This window comes from Pipistrellus hanaki (assembly GCF_964339955.1).
Source record: "Pipistrellus hanaki genome assembly, chromosome: 2".
Lineage (NCBI taxonomy): Eukaryota > Metazoa > Chordata > Mammalia > Chiroptera > Vespertilionidae > Pipistrellus > Pipistrellus hanaki.
Window position 1 is genome coordinate 55425749 of NC_140504.1, and position 18847 is coordinate 55444595.

General features: G+C 39.1%; 1 protein-coding gene across 5 annotated transcripts in view; it reads right to left on the minus strand.

Moving 5' to 3' along the window:
* Positions 1–7104: 7104 nt before the first annotated feature.
* The window catches only part of CFAP91 (cilia and flagella associated protein 91), a 61411-nt gene continuing 49668 nt past the window's right edge, over positions 7105–18847 (minus strand). For 2 of the 5 annotated variants that reach the window (XM_084871611.1, XM_084871615.1), the window contains one exon: positions 14060–18050. In XM_084871611.1, coding sequence (XP_084727737.1) covers positions 17917–18050 — 134 coding nt within the window. In that variant the 3' untranslated portion in view covers positions 14060–17916. Of the gene's footprint in view, positions 7927–8948; positions 10147–12162; positions 14004–14059; positions 18051–18847 lie in introns of those variants that run through there. The other 3 variants (XM_084871612.1, XM_084871614.1, XM_084871613.1) reach the window with 3 other exon arrangements.

Sequence of the window (18847 nt, forward strand, 5' to 3'; positions counted from 1 at the left end):
AGTGTATGGGGACTGTACCTTCCCCTCAACTTGGCTGTGAACCTAAGACTGCTCTAAAAACTATAAAACCTTAAAAATAAAAGGAGACCTTTTTGCAGAGCCAGGCATTTCTGTGTCCAGGAAAAAAAAGGCAAGATCCCAGCTCAGGGAGGGCAGCTTGCCAGAGTCCCGGGATAAAACACACAGCTTTCGTCATCTCTCCAATCTCTCCTGGCTCCCACGAGCCTAGTCTTATCTCTCTTATAAAAATGGTGAATTATTTACCCCAGAAACAGGGAACAAGGAGCAGGTTATAAAATCACTAAGGCAAAGAAACTCTTCTGGGGTTTTGGAGGGGTCTCTGGGTCTGCTGTGGTGTCACTGGCCAGAGGCAGGAGAAAGGTTGTGAGACGGCCTGGCCTCTGAGTCTCTGCGTGCAGTTCTGAGGTCAGGCCTGACTCTCAGCTCAGAAAATGCACCGTGGTTATGAGGAAAGCCTATCAATATCCCCAACGAGAGTCTGAGTCAACCTCAAGCACAGCTGGGAAGTCAACATTTGCAGCCACCCGGGTACTGAGCTCCCAAGCCACTCCTAGGAGAAAAGCGGATTTGATAAACCCAGGAGTCTCCTTAGTGCATTCATTTAATGTTTGCCTCCCTCCAGGAATATCTGTATTTTAAAAGAACTGAGAGAGTCAACTAAAGGGTGATGTGCTAACCATGTAAGATCAGGTTAAGCCTGAGGAAAATAGGTGTTTATCAGCCAGTCAGATGGTCCTTCTCAAAAATCTCTTAGGATTATTCTGGAATGGGCTGAAGCAGGCCCCTGCAAAGAGGTCAGCCAGGGCAACAGGGCAGGTGAGGCTCTGATCCCCAGAGGCAATCTCAGAGGAACCCATGGTCCTTGGGTGCAGGCAGGAGGAGCCTGAGTCAGGGACAGGACCCTGCCCTTTGAAGGGGCCCCATTTTATCACAAGTTGGAAGCAGTGACAAGACTCTTAACAGCGATAGCTTTGCTCCACAATATTATATAGGAAATTTTAAATAGTAAAATATAAATTTAGGGGTCAGGTGAGGAATACCTCTAGCCCGTGAGACGGATAATTGTTTGCAAAAATTGTGCTTATTCCATGATTGATTTAGGAAACTCCATACTGTTCTCCACAGTGGTTGCACCAGTCTGCATTCCCACCAGCAGTACACAAGGGTTCCTTTTTCTCCACATCCTTACCAGCACTTGTCATTTATTGATTTGTTGATGACAGTTATTCTGAGAGGTGTGAAATGGTACCGCCATCTCAATCAAACAAAGATTGTCGTTTTGATTTGCATCTCTCAGATGATTAGTGACTTTGAGCATGTTTTCACATATCGCTTGGCCTTCCTTATGTCCTTTTTCAAAAAGTATCTATTTAGGTCCATTGCCCATTTTTTGACTGGGTTCTTTATCTTCCTTTTGTTAAGTTGTATGAGTTCCCTGTAAATGTTGGAGATTAAACCCTTATCAGAGATAGCATCGGCAAATATGTTCTCCCATGCAGTGGACTTTCTTATTGTTTTGTTGATGGTTTCTTTTACTGTGCAGAAGCTTTTTATTTTGATGTAGTCCCATTTGTTTATTTTATCTTTAGTTTCCATTGCCCTAGGAGCATTATCAGTGAAGAAGTTCTTTCAGCATATGTCCGAGATTTTGCTGCCTGTGGATTCCTTTTATGGTTTCCTGTCTTATGTTTAAATCCTTTATCCATTTTGAGTTAATTTTTGTGTATGGTGTAAGTTGGTGGTCTAGTTTCTTTGCTTTTTTCAATATTGAGCATAGTTAATGGGTGATTTCTGGGTTCTCTATTCTATTCCAGTGGCAATACTCTTTGCCTTCCCATTTTCTTTGCCAGGTATATCAATGGAGCCACTCTGTGGTAAATATTGTCCTGATGTGCCTTTTTCCATTTACTTACTTTCATTCTTTTTTATATTATCAGTTTCCCTTATAAATGCCATATAGTAGCTTTTGCTTTTAAAAATCCATGTTACAACCTGTGCTTTTTATTTGGAGTGCTTGAGCCACTAATATTTAGTGTATGATATGGTTGGGTTTATGTGCACTGTGTTGCTATTTGTTTTCTATTTGTCCTGTCTGGGTTTTGTTTCTCCATTCCTTTCCCTGTTTGGGCTAACTTGGAGAATTCTCAGTCAGCCAGGCATGTACAGAGAACTTATCTCACACTCCCACGATCTCCCCATTAAATTTCTGTTTGGTCTGCTGCTCACCTCAACTGGGACTGCATCCTTGGGCTAACAAAGCTACGGGCTCTTTCCCCCTCCTGTTTATTTCTAACTGAGATTGCTACTTTCAGCCTGTAAAATGGTAAGATTTCGCCCCACCTCCCCATCCTGTGTCCAGTTTCCCCTTTGGCAGCACAGCTGCTGGCTGGAAAACCGCCATCCCTGCTGGCTGAGCTGGGTGAGGTGGAGGCGTAGTAGCTGATTTCTGTTTTTACCTAAATCTCTAGCAGGTTTCCAGTTTGCTGTCCACTGCTGGTGCCCTAAAATGAGTGTTTTTGACTATTTTGTCCAGTTATATACTTTTTTTAAGGAAAGAATTGCTGATTCTTCTTTCTGTCATAATTGTGAACTTACTTTTTTGTTATGTTTAAATATAATATCTTTAACCTTTATTGAAAGTAAAATAAACAGTGAGAAGAACATTTCTGCATTTAACTACAGTGCTTATGTATAGCTCCTTTAGTCTTCTAGTCTCTACTCATTTCCTAAGTTGCCTGGGTAAACTTCCCCCACTCCCCTCCATGGAGTTATGTCATGTAGCTGTGACACAGATTCCCTAATAAAATCAATGTATGTTCTTCACCCACGCCTCCCAGCCCCCTTCCTTGCCTCTGGTAACCGCCAGTCTGTTCTCTGCATCTATAAGCTCCAGGGGTTTGGTTTTGTTTTAGATTCCACATATAAGAGAGATCATGTAGTATTTGCCTTTGTCTGACTTATTTCACTTATCATAACACCCTCAAGGTTCAACCATGTTGTCCCAAATGACAAGATTTCATTTTTTTTTAATAACATTCTATTGTATAAATATACAATAATTTCTTTATCCATTCATCCACCAATGGACACTTAGGTGCATCTATCTTTTCAAGTTAGTATTTTTGTTTTCTTCAGATAAACATACAAAAGTGGGATTGCTGGGTAATATGGTAGTTCTACTTTTAATTTTGTGAGAAACTTCCATACTGTTTTCCATAGTGGCTGCACAATTACCCCCACCAATAATGCAGTGTTCCCTTTTCTCCACATGCTTGCCAGCATTTATTGCTTGTTTTTTGGTAACAGCCATTCTAACAGGTTTAAGGTGATATGCATCATGTGATTTTGATTTGCATTTCCCTGATAATTAATGATGCTGAGCATCTTTCCACACACCTGCTGGCCATCTGCGCATGTTTCTTGGAAAATGTCTATTCAGATCTTCTGCCCATTATAATAGGGTTATTTGGGGGAGGTTTTGCTATTGAGTTGCATGAGTTCTCTATATATTTTTGATATCAGCCCCCTATAAAGATTCTATATTAATTGGTCTAGAGAGAGGTCCAAAAACCAACTTTTAAGGTATTGAGATGACTTTAACATGTGGCCGTGATTGAGAACCACCATAGCCCTTGCTTCTGGTTTCTTCAACATTTAGCAGTAAATGTTGCCTCACAGTAAAAGATGCCTCATGTTTCAATGTTTTCTGGGAAATCTTCTTCATGATATTTTCTTCATGATAGTTTCTTCTACTGCTTTGCTGTCCAGTCAGAGGGAGCCTTTATTGTAAATTAGAGGCCTGGGGCACAAAATTCTTGCACAGGGGTCTGGGGGTCCCTCAGCCTCTCAATCCAGGTTCGCTGACTCCTAACGGCTCACCTGCTTGATCACCCCTACCACTCACCTGCCTGCCTGATTACCCTTAACCACTCACCTGCCTGCCTGATCTCCCCTAACTGCCTCTGCCTCAGCCCCCGCTGACATGATTTCATCAGGATGTCCAGAATGACATTTGGAAGGTTGTTTGGCTTTCCAATCTAATTAGCATGTTATGCTTTTATTATTATAAATACTTCACGCTTCTACAGAATATAGGGCAATCATTCCTCTCTTTTCCCCACTTGTGGGGAGGGAAGGGTGATAGCACATCCATATTCTTCTCACTCTCCCCAAGTGAGATGGAGAAACTCATCTGCTAAAGACTGACATCCATTGGTCCACAATAGGTGCAGCTATTTTGCCTTAAAGGCAAAAAACAAACACCCATCTCTCTTTTGCTTCTATTCCATAGTGACAGTAAAATTAGAGAATTGGTGCTTATTGGGTGCTCATATGTCAGTTGCTTTTCTAAGCCTTTTACATGGATTAATTCATTACATCTTCGTTCTACAATTATACCATTTTAGACACGGGGAAGCTAAGGCTTAGTTAGGTCAAGTAATTTGTCTGAGGACACATTGTCATTGGACTGAGACTTAGATTCAGACCATCTGGTTCCAGAGCCCACCCTCTTAACCTCCATGCCACTGCCCTATGAAATGCACTAGCTTGGCTTTTGCTTCATAGTAAGCACAGTTGAAGGCCATTCATGTGCTCACTGGCATTCTCCATTCTACTAATAACTGGGTCTGTGAGTCTCCGTGCAGCCTGCCACATAAACGTACTCCAAGTCTTCTTAGTAGATGCAACTCTATTCTCGAGTGGATACCATGGTCTAGAATTGAGGCAGGGATGAATTTGTAGTGGGAGCTCCCCTTGAACTAGCATATACTCAGACTTCAATGTAATTTATCTGGGAGCTCTGCACTTCAGAAGTTTGGAATATCCAATAATTTTGTGCTAATAGTTTGTCATCCCAAAGAGTGTATTAACACTACATGCTTCTTCCTTGGATTTTACCTTGCCCATTTTTAAGCATTTTGAAGAGAAGCAATGCCTTTGTTAAGTGGCACAAGGATTCACTATATCTGATTATGTATCCATGAAAAAGATTTTCAACCTCAGAAATTTGTTTATTGTGATTGTGTATTGCTATCCTATATGATAAAAGCCTAATATGCTAAGTGTCTGATTGACCAGTCAGCCCTTCAACCAATCAAAGCATAATATGCTAATGATATGCTAAGGCCATTCAACCTCTCGCTATGATGTGCACTGACCACTAAGGGGCTGATGCTCCAACTGGTAGGTTAGCTTGCTGCTGGGGTCTGGCCAATTGGGACTGCACTAGATGGCCGGACATGCTCTGGAGCCCTCCTGCAGTCCCATCCCAGTCCCAATTGTGCACTAGTGGAGTCTCTCTGCCTGGCCTGAGCCCTCTGGCAATCCGGGACCCTTCGGAGGATGTCAGAGAGCCAGTTTCAGCCCAATCCTGCAGGCCAGCCTGAGTGAACCCACTCGTACATGAATTCATGCACCAGGCCTCTACCTGACTATATTAGTTTAGCCTCAATCCACTGCATGGCTCTGGTTGCCATGATAACATGGCTTTAAAAGTAAGTTTTGCTCATCGCTCAGGTGATTTATTTTCAAAAGCAAAGATTATCAAAGTTGGGTGTTTAAATTCAAGTCATTATAATTAGAGGGTTGCCAATATCAGAAAAAGTTGTCCTCCCCTGGTAAACTTCAGTTAGCTAATGGGAATTCTGTAACACCTTATATTTTTCTTTTTGTCTAAATACAAAACAGTTTTTGGAAGACTACATGAAGTTTTTTAAGAAAACATTCTAGTTTAGCCCTCGCTCAATGGATAGAGCACCAGCCTGCAGATGAAAGGGTCATGAGTTCAATTCCCAGTCAAGGGCACATAGTGTGTTGCAGGTTCAATCCCAGGTCAGTTCAGAGCACACGAGGCAACCAGCTGATGTTCTCTCTCACACTGATGTTTCTCTCTCTCTCCCCCCCCCCCTCTCTCTCTCCCTTTCCTCCCTTTACTTCCACTCTCTCTCTAAATTTCAATGGAAAAAATATCCTCAGTTGAGGATTAAAAAAGAAAGAAAATATTCTAAGTTTCTTGTTCTTTATTAGAAGCCATTTAAATTCTTTTTAAAAGTAGGTATTGATTTTAACTTTAGTTCATCGCTATAGAGAAGAAATTGGCAAACTATGATCCATAGGCCAAACCCTGTCTTCTGCCAGTTTTTGTAAATAAAGTTTTATTGGAACACATAAACATTTACCCATTTATGTGTTATTTATGGCTGTTTTCACTCTACAACAGCAGAGTTGAGTAGCAGCATCAGAGACCATCTGGCCTGCAAAGCCTAAAATGGTTACTTTACAGACAGTGTCTGCTGTTCCCACTTTTTATTGTATCAACCCTAACTCGATTCTTCTCATTTTGTGCTCCTGATTTTTTTTTTTTTTCAGGATTGACTAATATAACCTTTACCTAGCTCAGGTTAGCAATTTTAAAGGAAAAAACAAAATTGCTTCCTTACTTGTGCAGTACTTATCTGTCTGTGATTCTCAGGAGTGGGGAGAGATGCCAAATCCTGGCTTTCTTTCTTCTCTTTTTTTTAATATATTTTATTGATTTTTTTTACAGAGAGGAAGGGAGAGGGATAGAGTTAGAAACATCCATCAGCTGCCTCCTGCACACCTCTTACTGGGGATGTGGCCACAAATCGGTCAGCTACCTCCTGCACACCTTCTACTGGGGATGTGCCCGCAACAAAGGTACATGCCCTTGACTGGAATTGAACCTGAGACCCTTCAGTCCACAGGCCGACATCTATCCACTGAGCCAAACCACTTAGGGCCCAAATCCTGGCTTTCCAAGGACAAGGTAAAGCCTTTCAACTTTCTAAGATCAGGTATTTTTCATCTCAGAAAATCTTTGATTATTGTTTCCATTTTACATGTTTTGTCCTTTTTATATATTTGTCCTTTTTATATATTTGCCCTTTCCTTCCCACCCCATAATGGACAACTTAACAATTTTGTCAGCTACATAGCAATTTTATTCTCTGCTTTGAGATTTCTGTTCTTTTAACTTCATCCAAATGATGTCATTGGATTTTTAGCCGTGTGTGCGTGTGTGTGTGTGTGTGTGTGTGTGTTTCATCTAGCCAGCTTTTTTTTTAATGTAAAATTTTTGTTCAAATGCAGCATTATTTTGTATTAGTTCAGGTTTGTATTAGCGGTTAGACAATCATCTACTTTACATAATGTTCCTCCTGTTATTTCCAGTACCAGCCAGGTTTCTTTTCTTTTTAGCTTTCACCTGTCTGTTCTTTGGCTGCTGTCTGTTCTTATTATTCCCTGTTTCAGTTTCCTAAAAGGCCTTTTTAATTTTTTGCCTCCTATTCAAAACATCAAGCAGATGATTTTTCTTGTTTTCCATACTAAGATATTTTATAAGAGTAACATACATTTTCTTTTGGCAATTCTTTGCACAGGTCCCATGTTAATCTGTTGTTGATGCTTTTGTTTATTTGTTTTTTTTTCTATTTACCGACCTTTAAATGAGGATGGATCCATCCAACCCTGATGTTTGTCAGCATACAGGATGGGCAGATGGCTCTCCAACACTGCCCTCTCTACAGATGTTGCTTGAATATACTTCTTAGATCAAAAGCCCCATATGAGCTGATGGTATTGCTGTAGCTCCATTTGTCTATTGCAATGCAGATGGACATCTGGGTTTCTAATTTAGGGATCTCATAAATGTCCTGCTATGAAATTTCTTATCATACCTTTTGGAACACAGACCAAAGAGAACAAAGCTCCTTCATTTGATTATTATTACTGAACACCATTTTAAATTATTGTGCGTTTAAGAGAAATATACTCTTCACGAATCACACATTGACAAACCCATAAGAACCACACATCTTGAGAGAAGCCCAGACTACTGAAATTCTTTATGATGATTTGTATAGCTTCTTTAAAAAAGATCATGGCCTGTAAGAAACAACACAAATGTTCATGAGAAACAATCATTATCAAAACAATACATGCAAAAAGTTACTGTGACACAGTGACACAGAATCCCGGTTTTGAAGTCAGATAGCCCTGGGCAAATTCCAGCTCTGCCCCTGCTCCAAATGTTTCCTAGCTCAAGTGGTCTCAGCTTCCAAATTCTAGCACTTAAAAAACTTTTACATCAGATGGGTTATAACTGGAAACTTAATATGTATGCACCATAAAAAATTCAAACTCTTAAAGGATATAGAAAAACATGAAGAAAGTGAGTCTTTTCCCCCTCACTCTGACTTCAGTCTCCAGTCTCCATGCTTACCAACAACTACTTACCCATCTTCTGTCGATCTTCCAGAAATTGTCTGTGTGTACAGCAAGCAAATGCAGGTATATACATGCATGTGTATATACATACACATTTCTAAGTTTTTAACTATGGGATATTACACAAATAGGGAAGTACAGAAAACCAAGGTGCAGCTTAATGAATTCATGTAGAGCATTCATCTGTGTTAATACCACTCAAACCACCCCCTCCCACATTCTCCTCCCCACCTCCAGTCAACAGCCCTATAAGCTCCCACTTGCTCCCTCCCAATCACAGACCTTTCGCACCCAAGTAATCACTATTCTTATTTGTAAAGTGATCACTTCCTTGCTTTCTTTATATCTTTACCTCCTAATCATGCATTTCTAAGTCCAATATTTTGAACTTCATAGCAATACTCATTTTAGATTTTTTAAAATTTTTCTTTTAATCCTTTATCTGTGAGATTCATCCATGTTGCTGTATTTATTTATTTATTTTTATTTTTATTTTTAAAATATATATTTTATTAATTTTTTACAGAGAGGAAGGGAGAGAGATATCGACCAGCTGCCTCCCGCACACCCCCAACCGGGGATGTGCCCGCAGCCAACGTTCATGGCCCTGACTGGAATCGAACCTGGGACCTTTCAGTCCGCAGACCGACGCTCTACCACTGAGCCAAACCGGTTTCACCCATGTTGCTGTATTTAGTTTTACATCATTGACTTTAACTGCTGGAAAGTAGGGATTGACGCTTTTTCTACAAAGAAACTGATAGTATTTTAGCCTGTATGAGCTACAAGACAAAATCCAGGACATTATGTGGGTACTCTAATAACAATAGAGAAAACAAACCATCACACTATTTTTTTTAAATAAAATTCAAAAGACTAATAATATAATTGACTACAGTTTTCGTTTTTTTTGTAATAGAGATCTACTAATGAGAATGTACTAGTATTTAGGAATAATTTTGTTTAACTGAAGTTCAAAATAGACTGCAAATGTTCACTGTCAGTGGTGATGTACAAGGAGAGATTCCCCACCTCAGCTTTGAAGATGTCGTTGACACAGACACTTGCTCCAATGCTGCTATTAATTGTAAGCACAGACTTCTAATTGTGCATGCTTATTACTTAGAAGGTATCTCTGCAATTCCATTAGAGGCCTTTTGACATCACATTACACCACAGTTCAATCACTTCCAATGGGAGGTTAGGTGGACATGCCTCCATTGCACAAATAGGCTTGAAATATGGACATTTCCTTTGCACTTTCAAGGTTTCAAGGTTCAAAAACCGCTCCTGGAAGTGTAATTTAAACTCAGAAAATATATCCACTACATATATGTGTAAGAATTGAACTCTTCTTCAACTTTTTGTTCTTTTTTTGCTTAACAATTCCTTCTTCAATTTATCTCTCTGCTTTAACTTTTTCTTTTAAATTTTGTAGTTTTTTTGTTAGCCAGGGATGCTTTAACAAATACCCCAGACTGGCCAGCTTAAATAACAACTTTATTTTCTCTCAGTTCTGGAGACTGTAAGTCCAAGATCAACGTTCCAGGAAGTTTGTTCCTTCTGAGGCCTTTCTTCTTGGCTTGCAGAGGCTGCCTTCTTGCTATATCTTCCCGTGGCCACCTCCTGATCTGTGCTTTGTCTGTGTCCTAATCTCCTCTCCTTTTTTTTTTTTTTTTTTTTTTAAATGGGACTAGAATAATATACAAAGGATTCCCTTTTAAATATTGTATTGTATTTTTTACTGAATTTATTGGGGTGACACTGGTTAATAAAAGAATATAAGTTCCAGGGGTACAATTCAATAATATATCATCTGTATATTGTACTGTGTTCATCAGCTCAAGACATCTTGTAGCTTCTGACAGCTCAGGAGGTCTATAAAGCAGATCACCATTCCGTTAGTGAAGTCCCTGAGCCTTCCTCCAACCATGGCCAGCGACCTCAGATCACTTAGGAAGGACTCTTTCCCCTCCGCCACTTGAGTGTATCTAGTTCCCTTGCTTCCCCAGCTCTCCAGCGCCTTCAGAAATATGACACTTACAGTGTGCCCATTATTTTTTTTGTTATTGCAGCTACCTACTACATCCTACCTAGAATCAGAAGACATGTCTATCTTATGTTTTATTAACCTGTTAACCGAGCGGGACGTATAAATACGTCAAACGTAAATAATATTGGGTACGGGTAGGACATATGAATACGTCCTTGAAATATATGTTGCGCCCTGAAATAGGCGGGACGTATATTTCCGAACAACAAAGGTATTAGTCATCCACACATGTCTCGACATGAATTTAAGACACGAAGGGAATCAGTATAATTTCGCTATCGAGAGTGGTGGCCGTGTTTTGGGTGAGCAGTGACAGGTACGTACTTACACTTACCTATCTATTTTCGTATGATATATTATTTACTTATATTTTTTATATCTCCAACCTTTATATAATAAAAAAATATATAATTTATCCAATCATCAATAATTGTAAGAAAATTTTAAAAGTTTTTATGTATGTGAACAAGAAATATGTGTAGATGAATCTCTTTTATTATGGAAAGGGAATTTATCTTGGAAACAATATATATCTACAAAAAGAGCTAGATTTGGAATGAAGTTGTTTATTTTGAGTGAAAGCCAATCTGGATACGTACAAAATATAATTTTATACACAGGCAAGGACACAAATTATGGTTCGAACTACCTACAAGAAAAACAATCAACAAGAATTGTTTTGGAGTTAACACATGACTTACTGAATAAAGGGTATAGGATTTACTTAGATAATTTCTATATGTCAATTCATTTGGCTGAACTCTTGTGTCAAAACAATACAGACATTGTTGGAACAATGAGGATAAACAGAGTCGGAATCCCCAGTGAAATAAAAACAAAAAAATTACAGAAAAATGAACATATAGTAAGATTCAAAGACAAACTTATGGTTTTAAAATAGAAGGAAAAAAAGACGTATTGATGCTCAGTTCTATTCATAATGACGAAAAGACAATGATTGAAAAGAGAGGAAGAAGGCAAGAAAAACCGAATGTTGTCCTGGATGATAACAAGAATATGGGCGGTGTAGATTTGGGAGATGGAGTTATGGTGGCCTACACGGCTGCCCGTAATAGGGTAAAAAAAATTTATTAAAAAAATTTTCTATGATTAATTGATATGTGCTGCTTCAATGCATATATTATATACAAAAAAGATAAAGGTCATTTGGATCGATTACACTTTTTGATAGAGTGTGTAGAGAAATTGGTAGATAACAACATAGTGAAAACCCACCCAAAGATATCAACAAGCAGCTCTACATCTAAACCATCACGCTTAGTTGAAAGACATTTTCTAGAACAAATGAAAAGCGATATAGGAAAAACTAAATCCAGGAAATGCTGAGTTTGCTACAAAAAAGGTGTTAGGAAAGAATCTACATACTGGTGTCCGGATTGTAAGGTAACACTATGTATCAACAATTGTTTTAAAATATATCACATGGAAGTTGAGTTTTGAATTTTTACATCTATATTTCAATTTTTTAAACTCAATATTTCTATTTTATTTGTGTGCTTTTGTTTATTGTTCTGTAATTGTTAACTTTTTAATATTTTTTATTGTGTATAGAAATAAAAAATATATTTTTTGTAATCTTTATAATTGTAAAATTTATAATTTTTTTAATTCGATGTTTCCATTTTTTTGTAGGTATTCTTTTCTATTTGTTTGTAATTTTGTATTTTCCTTTGTGCTTTATATATAAATAAATGAAAAAATATATATTTCATTTATTTTAATTAAGTATAAATAAAAAAAATAATAATATAAAATTACGTCCACAGGGCGTGACGTACTGACACGTCCTAGTGAAAGAGTATGCACCCGTTGTACGTTGCATAATTAAAAAGGGAACTGCCCGGTTAACAGGTTAATTTCTGTTATTTTTATTTTGTTATTTCCTTCCTTTTACATTTTTTTTTTGCCTCTAATTTGCTGTTCTTTCTTAAAGAGGATGCTTAGTCTTTTCTAATAAATACCTCTAAGACTACAAATTTCTGTGTAAGTGCTACACTAGCAGCATTCCACAAGTTTGATACATACATAGCATTTTTGTTATTTTTCAGTTCAAAATATCTTCTGGATTCTGTTCTGACACTTTTAAATATATATACACTTTATTGATTTCAGAGAGGAAGGGAAAGAGAAAAGGGAGAGAGAGAGAGAAAGAGAGAGAGAAGCATCAATGATGAGAGAGAACTACCGACTAGCTGCCTCCTGCACGACCCCCACCAGGGATCCACAACAACCCCGGGCATATGCTCTTGAATGGAATCGAACCCAGGACCCTTCAGTCTTCAGGACAATGCTCTATCCACTGAGTCAAACCAGCCAGGGCTGTTCTGACTTTTTTGATGAAGAGATTATTTACACCTACATTTCTAAACTTCCAAGCATATTAGAATTATCTTGTCATTGATTTCCAATTTCATTGCATTTTTATCACACTGCATAATTCCAACTCGGAAATGGCTGACACTGCTTTATGAAACATTTTATGGATGGCTGCCTTCTAGCTACGGCCTCACATGGCAGAGAAAGACAGAGAGCAAACTCTAGTGTCTCTTCTAATAAAGACACTATTCCCATCATGTGTCTTTATCATGAGGGCTCACCCTCATGATCTCATCTAATGCTAATTATCTCATTATCACACGCCTCATTTCCAAACATCAGTATCTTGGAGTTAGGGCTTCAGCATATGAATCTGGGGATGACACAACTCAGTGCAGAGCTTTCCATACCCATCCCCCAAATTCACGCCCTTAACATACAAAATGCATTCATTCCATCCCCACAGCTCCAAGGTCTTAACTCATCCGCACATCAATTCTAAATTCTGAGGTCCAATATCTAATTTCAATATCATCTAATTTACATGTCTCAAGGTTTTACTCATCTTGAGGCAACAATCTTCTCCAGCTGTGAATGAGGCAAGTTATGTGCTTCAAAATATAATGGTGGGTCAGGCCCAGGATAGATATTCTCACTCCAAAAAGGGAGAAGAGGGAAGGAAGAAAAAAGGAATGGGTCCCATGCAAGTTCAAAGCTTAGCCACACAAATTCTACTGGAGCTTAAAGCTGGAGACTGATCTTTTTGCTCATGTCCTAGCTTCCAGGTCACTAGCATGGCCCAAGTACTCCCATGTAGGGTGACCCCACCCCTTCATCTCTACGGTGTGCCATCCCCACGGCTCTCAGTGCATCCTTGGATAAGGTCCTATGGTGGTCCCATCTTAAGGTTCTGGGCAGAGGTCATCTGACCTATTGAAACTGAGCCAGTGGCCCTAATTTTAAATCTCCTTCCAGGATATTTTTGTCTCTTGAAGAATTGTGCACATTTGGAGCATAATAACTGTATTGTCTCATCTGGTCAAATCCAAGAAGCATGACAGCTTCCTTCATTTCTTACCATATCCAGGGCTTTCAGTTCCCATAAGCTCTCTATCAAATAGCTGTTCAGCCACATCCTGAGTGTTTTATATATCAAAACAAAAACTTATGTTTTGATATACAGATAGGTTAAGAATCTTCCAAATTTTCAAGTTCTTGCTCCTTTTTGCTTAGCAATTCCTTCTTCATCTCTCTTCCTTCACATTTTACCATAAGCAGCCAGAAGAAACCAACTCCTTAAACATTTTGTTTGGAAAACTTCTCAGCTAGTCATCCAATTTCATTGCTTGCAAGTCCTACCTCCCATAAAACAGAACAAAGTTTAACTAATTTCTTCTCTACTTTATAACATGGATTGTCTTTCCTCTGCTTTCCAGTAACACATTCCTCACTTCTGTCTGAAAGTTTACCAGAATCACCATGAGTATCTCTAGCATTCACCTTGCAATTCTTCCGGCCTCTGCCCGTTATCTAGTTCCAAAGCCGAATGTTAAGTATTTGTTGTGACAACACTCCACTCCTGAGATCAAAATCTGCCTCAGAGTAGGTTGCCATAACAAAACACCAGAGACTGAGAAGCTTAAACAACAGAAATTTATTTTCTCACAATTCTGGAGACTAGAAATCCAAAGCATTATGCATAATTATTTTAAAATCTCTTTAATTTAATTTCTGGGATTGAGATATTTTTTGGATCATTCAAATGATTAGGAGCTGAACTGTAGTCTGTGAGAGGGAGAGTTTACAGCAAGCATGTCAAACTCAAAGGCTAACACGGGCCAAATAAACAAGGTTTAAGTTTATGTGGGGGGGAAAAAACACCCAAAAGCTTAAATTTTCATAGAAACGTAAGTTTATTTTGAAAGGGACATGCTGAATACAAAAGGCTGAAATAAATGAATAATTGTTAACATAAAATAATAGAACATTTTAATAAAAATTAATATTTTTTCTTGAACATTAACTTACCAGACACTGAATAACTGCACAAATTAATAAGTGTAACCCAAACAAACCTATTTTTCTTGTTCTACAAAAGCAAAATATTTCCTGTTGTGCATACCAAACAAGTCAGTACAAGACTAATGATGTGGCAATCGGCTGCTAAAATATGCGCTGCTAGTATTAGTGGAGAGATATTGTGCGCCTGCATGTAAGGTGTGAAAGGGAAATGAATGCAACAGGATTATAGTAATCAGTCCTTAGCGAAAGTTGTAGTTCATTACTAATAATTATGTATAACAGGATCTTGTAAAAATGAAGTTATGAAATTTTTATTAAAACGTTTTTTATATACTGTCACATTGGCTGGGCCGCAGAAATATGTGTTGTGGGCCGCATTCGGCCAGCGGGCTGCGAGTCTGACATGCTTGTTCTACACCCAAGCAACCTTACTACCATGGCACAGCCCTTCCGAGTCCCAGCCCAGATGGAGGAGTCACCAGAGCCACAATGTTGACTCCAGTTTTTGTCCCCTAGTTTGACAAAGTTGGTAAAAGCACTGTTAAGCCTTTCAGCCACATTTTTTTTTAAGAAGTTGCATACTCCTGGTTAAAAAAAAAAAAAAGTGACTCCAAAGGCCAGAGCCAATGCTCTGAATTTGTCTTCTCCTAAATTTCTGCCCAGAAATTCCTCACTACTTTATTAGCTCTTTATTGTCTTCAAGCCGGTTTAAAAAATGTTAATCAGTGGCCCATGCCTACTGCCCCTTCCTCTCAGCATTATTAAAATCTCACAGCTGTCCTCCCCATCTTCCCTCTGAGAGAAGGAAGAAGGAGAAATATATACAATGGGGGCCACTAGGCATCATGTTCCAAACATTCAATCGAGTGTTAAGAAGATACTTTATTCATTTATTGGTTGCTCTTTCTTGCTGAGTGTATTTATTTAGCTTGGTGACTATGTTTTTAACTGTACTTTATAACTAGAATGGGTTTCAATAAAATGTATTTTAGTTTCAGTAAGCATAAAGGAAAAAATCATTTTAACACTCTTGTGGCTTGATTTCACAGATCACCATGGATGTCATAGAACAGGTGTGTTATGCTAAGAAGTAAATTCGGATGTATTCAATTCAACTACGTAAGTTATTAATCTCATTACATTTAAGAAAAATGACTATCCCAACAACAAGGTTGACTTTTATCACAATAATGATAGTCAAAATGCTTTGGTCCTTGAATTTATATTATGCAGATAGCATATAACATGCATACAAATATATGGATTATATCTTCAATGATTTCCGAGGTTATTTCATTATTAATTTAAAAAAAAAAAAAAGCTTTACTGTCTGATTTGTGTGACTCGGAATTTGAGCATCAACCTGTAAACCAGAGTTATTGTTCGAATCCTGGTCAGGGCTCATGCCTGGGTGGTGGGCTCGATTCCCAGTGGGAGGTGTGCAGGAGGCAGCCAATCAATGATTCCCTCTCATCATTGATGTCTCTATGTCTCCCTTCCTCTCTGAAATCAATAAAAGTATATTAAAAATAAAAAAAGCTTTTCTGCTGTAATGATATCCACAGCCTGATATTTAAGAGTCCTTTATCAGTTTTTCTTCTGCTTTCTTTCTTCTCTGCCCTCTCATCTCAACCCTCCTTCCATGACCCTCTTTTACTAAGACTTGAAGTCCCAGCAGATTCCCCTAAGAGGGTCTCTCGGTCACATGAGCATGAGCATGCCTCAAGTGAGAAGAAATTAATTGTATAATATTCTACAGTTGGTGGCAGAGATGGCCAACCCCCAATCCTTCTGACCGCGAGGCTCAATTTCCCCCCTAAACTTTGGCTCCTTCCCTAACCTGACAGCATACCCTCAGGCCCAACAGCGAATGATGTGCCTCTGCCATGGGAGGGTGAGGGAGAAGGAATAGTTCACTCCATTTTCCCTTCTCATGAGAATTTTAGTGTCAATTGACTCTAGCTCTGTTCTCCTAGTAATCTGATAGGTGATACGTGTCAAGAATGTTACCAACACTACTTGAGGCAAAATTGACCCTGAGTGGTAACCAGAATCTTACTGGGAAGGGTTATAAGTGAATTGTTAATACTGAATAGGAAACTGTAGCTTTGAGTTTCCCTGAGTGTGCTGACTTTTGTAACTGGGCAAATCCATTGGGGACCCTGGAAACTCTGCCTGTGGAATTATTGCAAGCGATACTGGCCCTGGGGCACGTAAACCAGACAACTCCTGCACCCACTCAATGTGAATCTCTTTTCCTTGTCCCTGAACTATGTAACCTGGGGGCTAAAGAATGTGGCTGTGTTCTTCTGTGTGGCTATGCAAGAGCTCCCACAGGAAGAGAACTGCTTGAGGCTCTGCTGGGCGCTGTGGTTCCTGCCTTGTATCTTGCTGAGTATACTGATACGCAAATCCTATCAAATGTGGTCCATGTTAGTCCATGCATGTGACTACTTAGTTGAGCCTAAACCCAACCCCTGGTGGACATTGCAGAAGGCATCTGAGCTGGCATCAGGCAGGCTGTGCCTCGTGCTGTGCTTACAACTGGCACAATGCAATAGGGGAACTTCCATGAGAACAAGCTCTTTTTTTTTTTCAGCTTTATTTGTGATAAGTACAGTCACACGCTAAAAGAAATCATAAAAATAATCTAGAGTCCCGTTTTCTGGTCACAAGAGTCCAGCTGCTCTAATATCTACTATATTCTTTTACATTTCAATAGCATATTCCATATCTTAGATGAAATATGCCAATTTAAATGGGAGTATTTCATCTTCTTAAACAATGGGCAATCTTTTCACATGATGATGATTAGAGTATTAGAGGCCTGGTGCACAAAATTCATGCACTGGGGGTGAGGAATGGGGGAGGTCCCTCAGCCCAGCCTGTACCTGCTCAAAGTCTGGGAATCCCTTGATCAATGCCCCACAGAGGGAGGCCCCGCTCACCCAACACAGCGCCGCGGGCCAGGTAGCCTGGGCCTCCCTCTGGGGGGTGATGGGTCAGGGAGCTCCGAGAGGTGATCATGGGGCAATGGCATCACACCCACCTTGGCTGGCCTGGTGTCATAGTGTGGTTGTCCAGACGGTCGTTCAGCTGTCCTGCCATTTGGCTGATTTGCATTTCATGCTTTTATTATTATTATATATATGAATAATGCTATGTTCCCTCCTCTCTATTTCCTTCCAAATGGAAAAATCAAACTCACCTTAGCTGTCTTTCTCACTTTGGGTTTTTTACTTAAGGAACTTGTCAATGCCTGAGTCCTCATCTTGTGGTTCCTCAGCAAAGTCCCTTGCAAGCATGTCTCCTGTGTACCCGTGGATAATCTGATGGGCTGCAAGAATATGCTTCCGCTGTGCGTTCCTCACTGTGCCAAGTGACAAAAGAATTTTTACCCTGAAAGTCTGAGCTAATTTATTCTCGCATGTTTTCAAGACAGTTGTGATAGAAATGATAATTTTGCATCAGAATTGCAAATTTTGTAACACAAAGATCATAAATGACTTAAAGGTAAGGTGCCCCATACTTCCCTTTGAGCCTCAGTTTCTAATATGGAAGCTCATGGCATTAGAAGGTGGTCTAGCACCACACACTTAAGAATGTTTATCATCAAAGCTTAGTACATTAAGCATCCCATTCCCCTTGCAAAGGAGTAATCATGATGATGATAATGATGTTAGCATTCAGCATTTGTCCTTATTTTATGCCAGGCACTGTTTTAAGCAGTTGGCATATAATTATTCATTTAAACCTCACAACCCTAAAAGAGAGTTTTATTAATATCCCCATTTTCAGATGAGAAAACTGAGACACAGAAAGATTAAGTAATCTGCCAAAGTCATATAGCTAGCAAAGGGCAGTAAGGAGTACTGTGGATTCTATGCTCTTCAGGTAACCATCCAATTTATATAGGGTGAATCACACAGCAACCTGTAGCACTTCTCAGGAACATGCCCCAAAGTGTGGGGACTTTGGAGCCACATAGATCATGGTTCAAATCTGCAATGTGTCTAAGTACTAAGTTCCTTAACTGAATAGTGAGAACACACCTACAGCTGTTGTAAGAAATTTAGATCAGGTACTTTTAAGCATGCTTAGTACCTTGTCTAGAACTTAGCAGCATTTAAAATTTGGTAGTTACTGTTATTTTACACCTATATACAG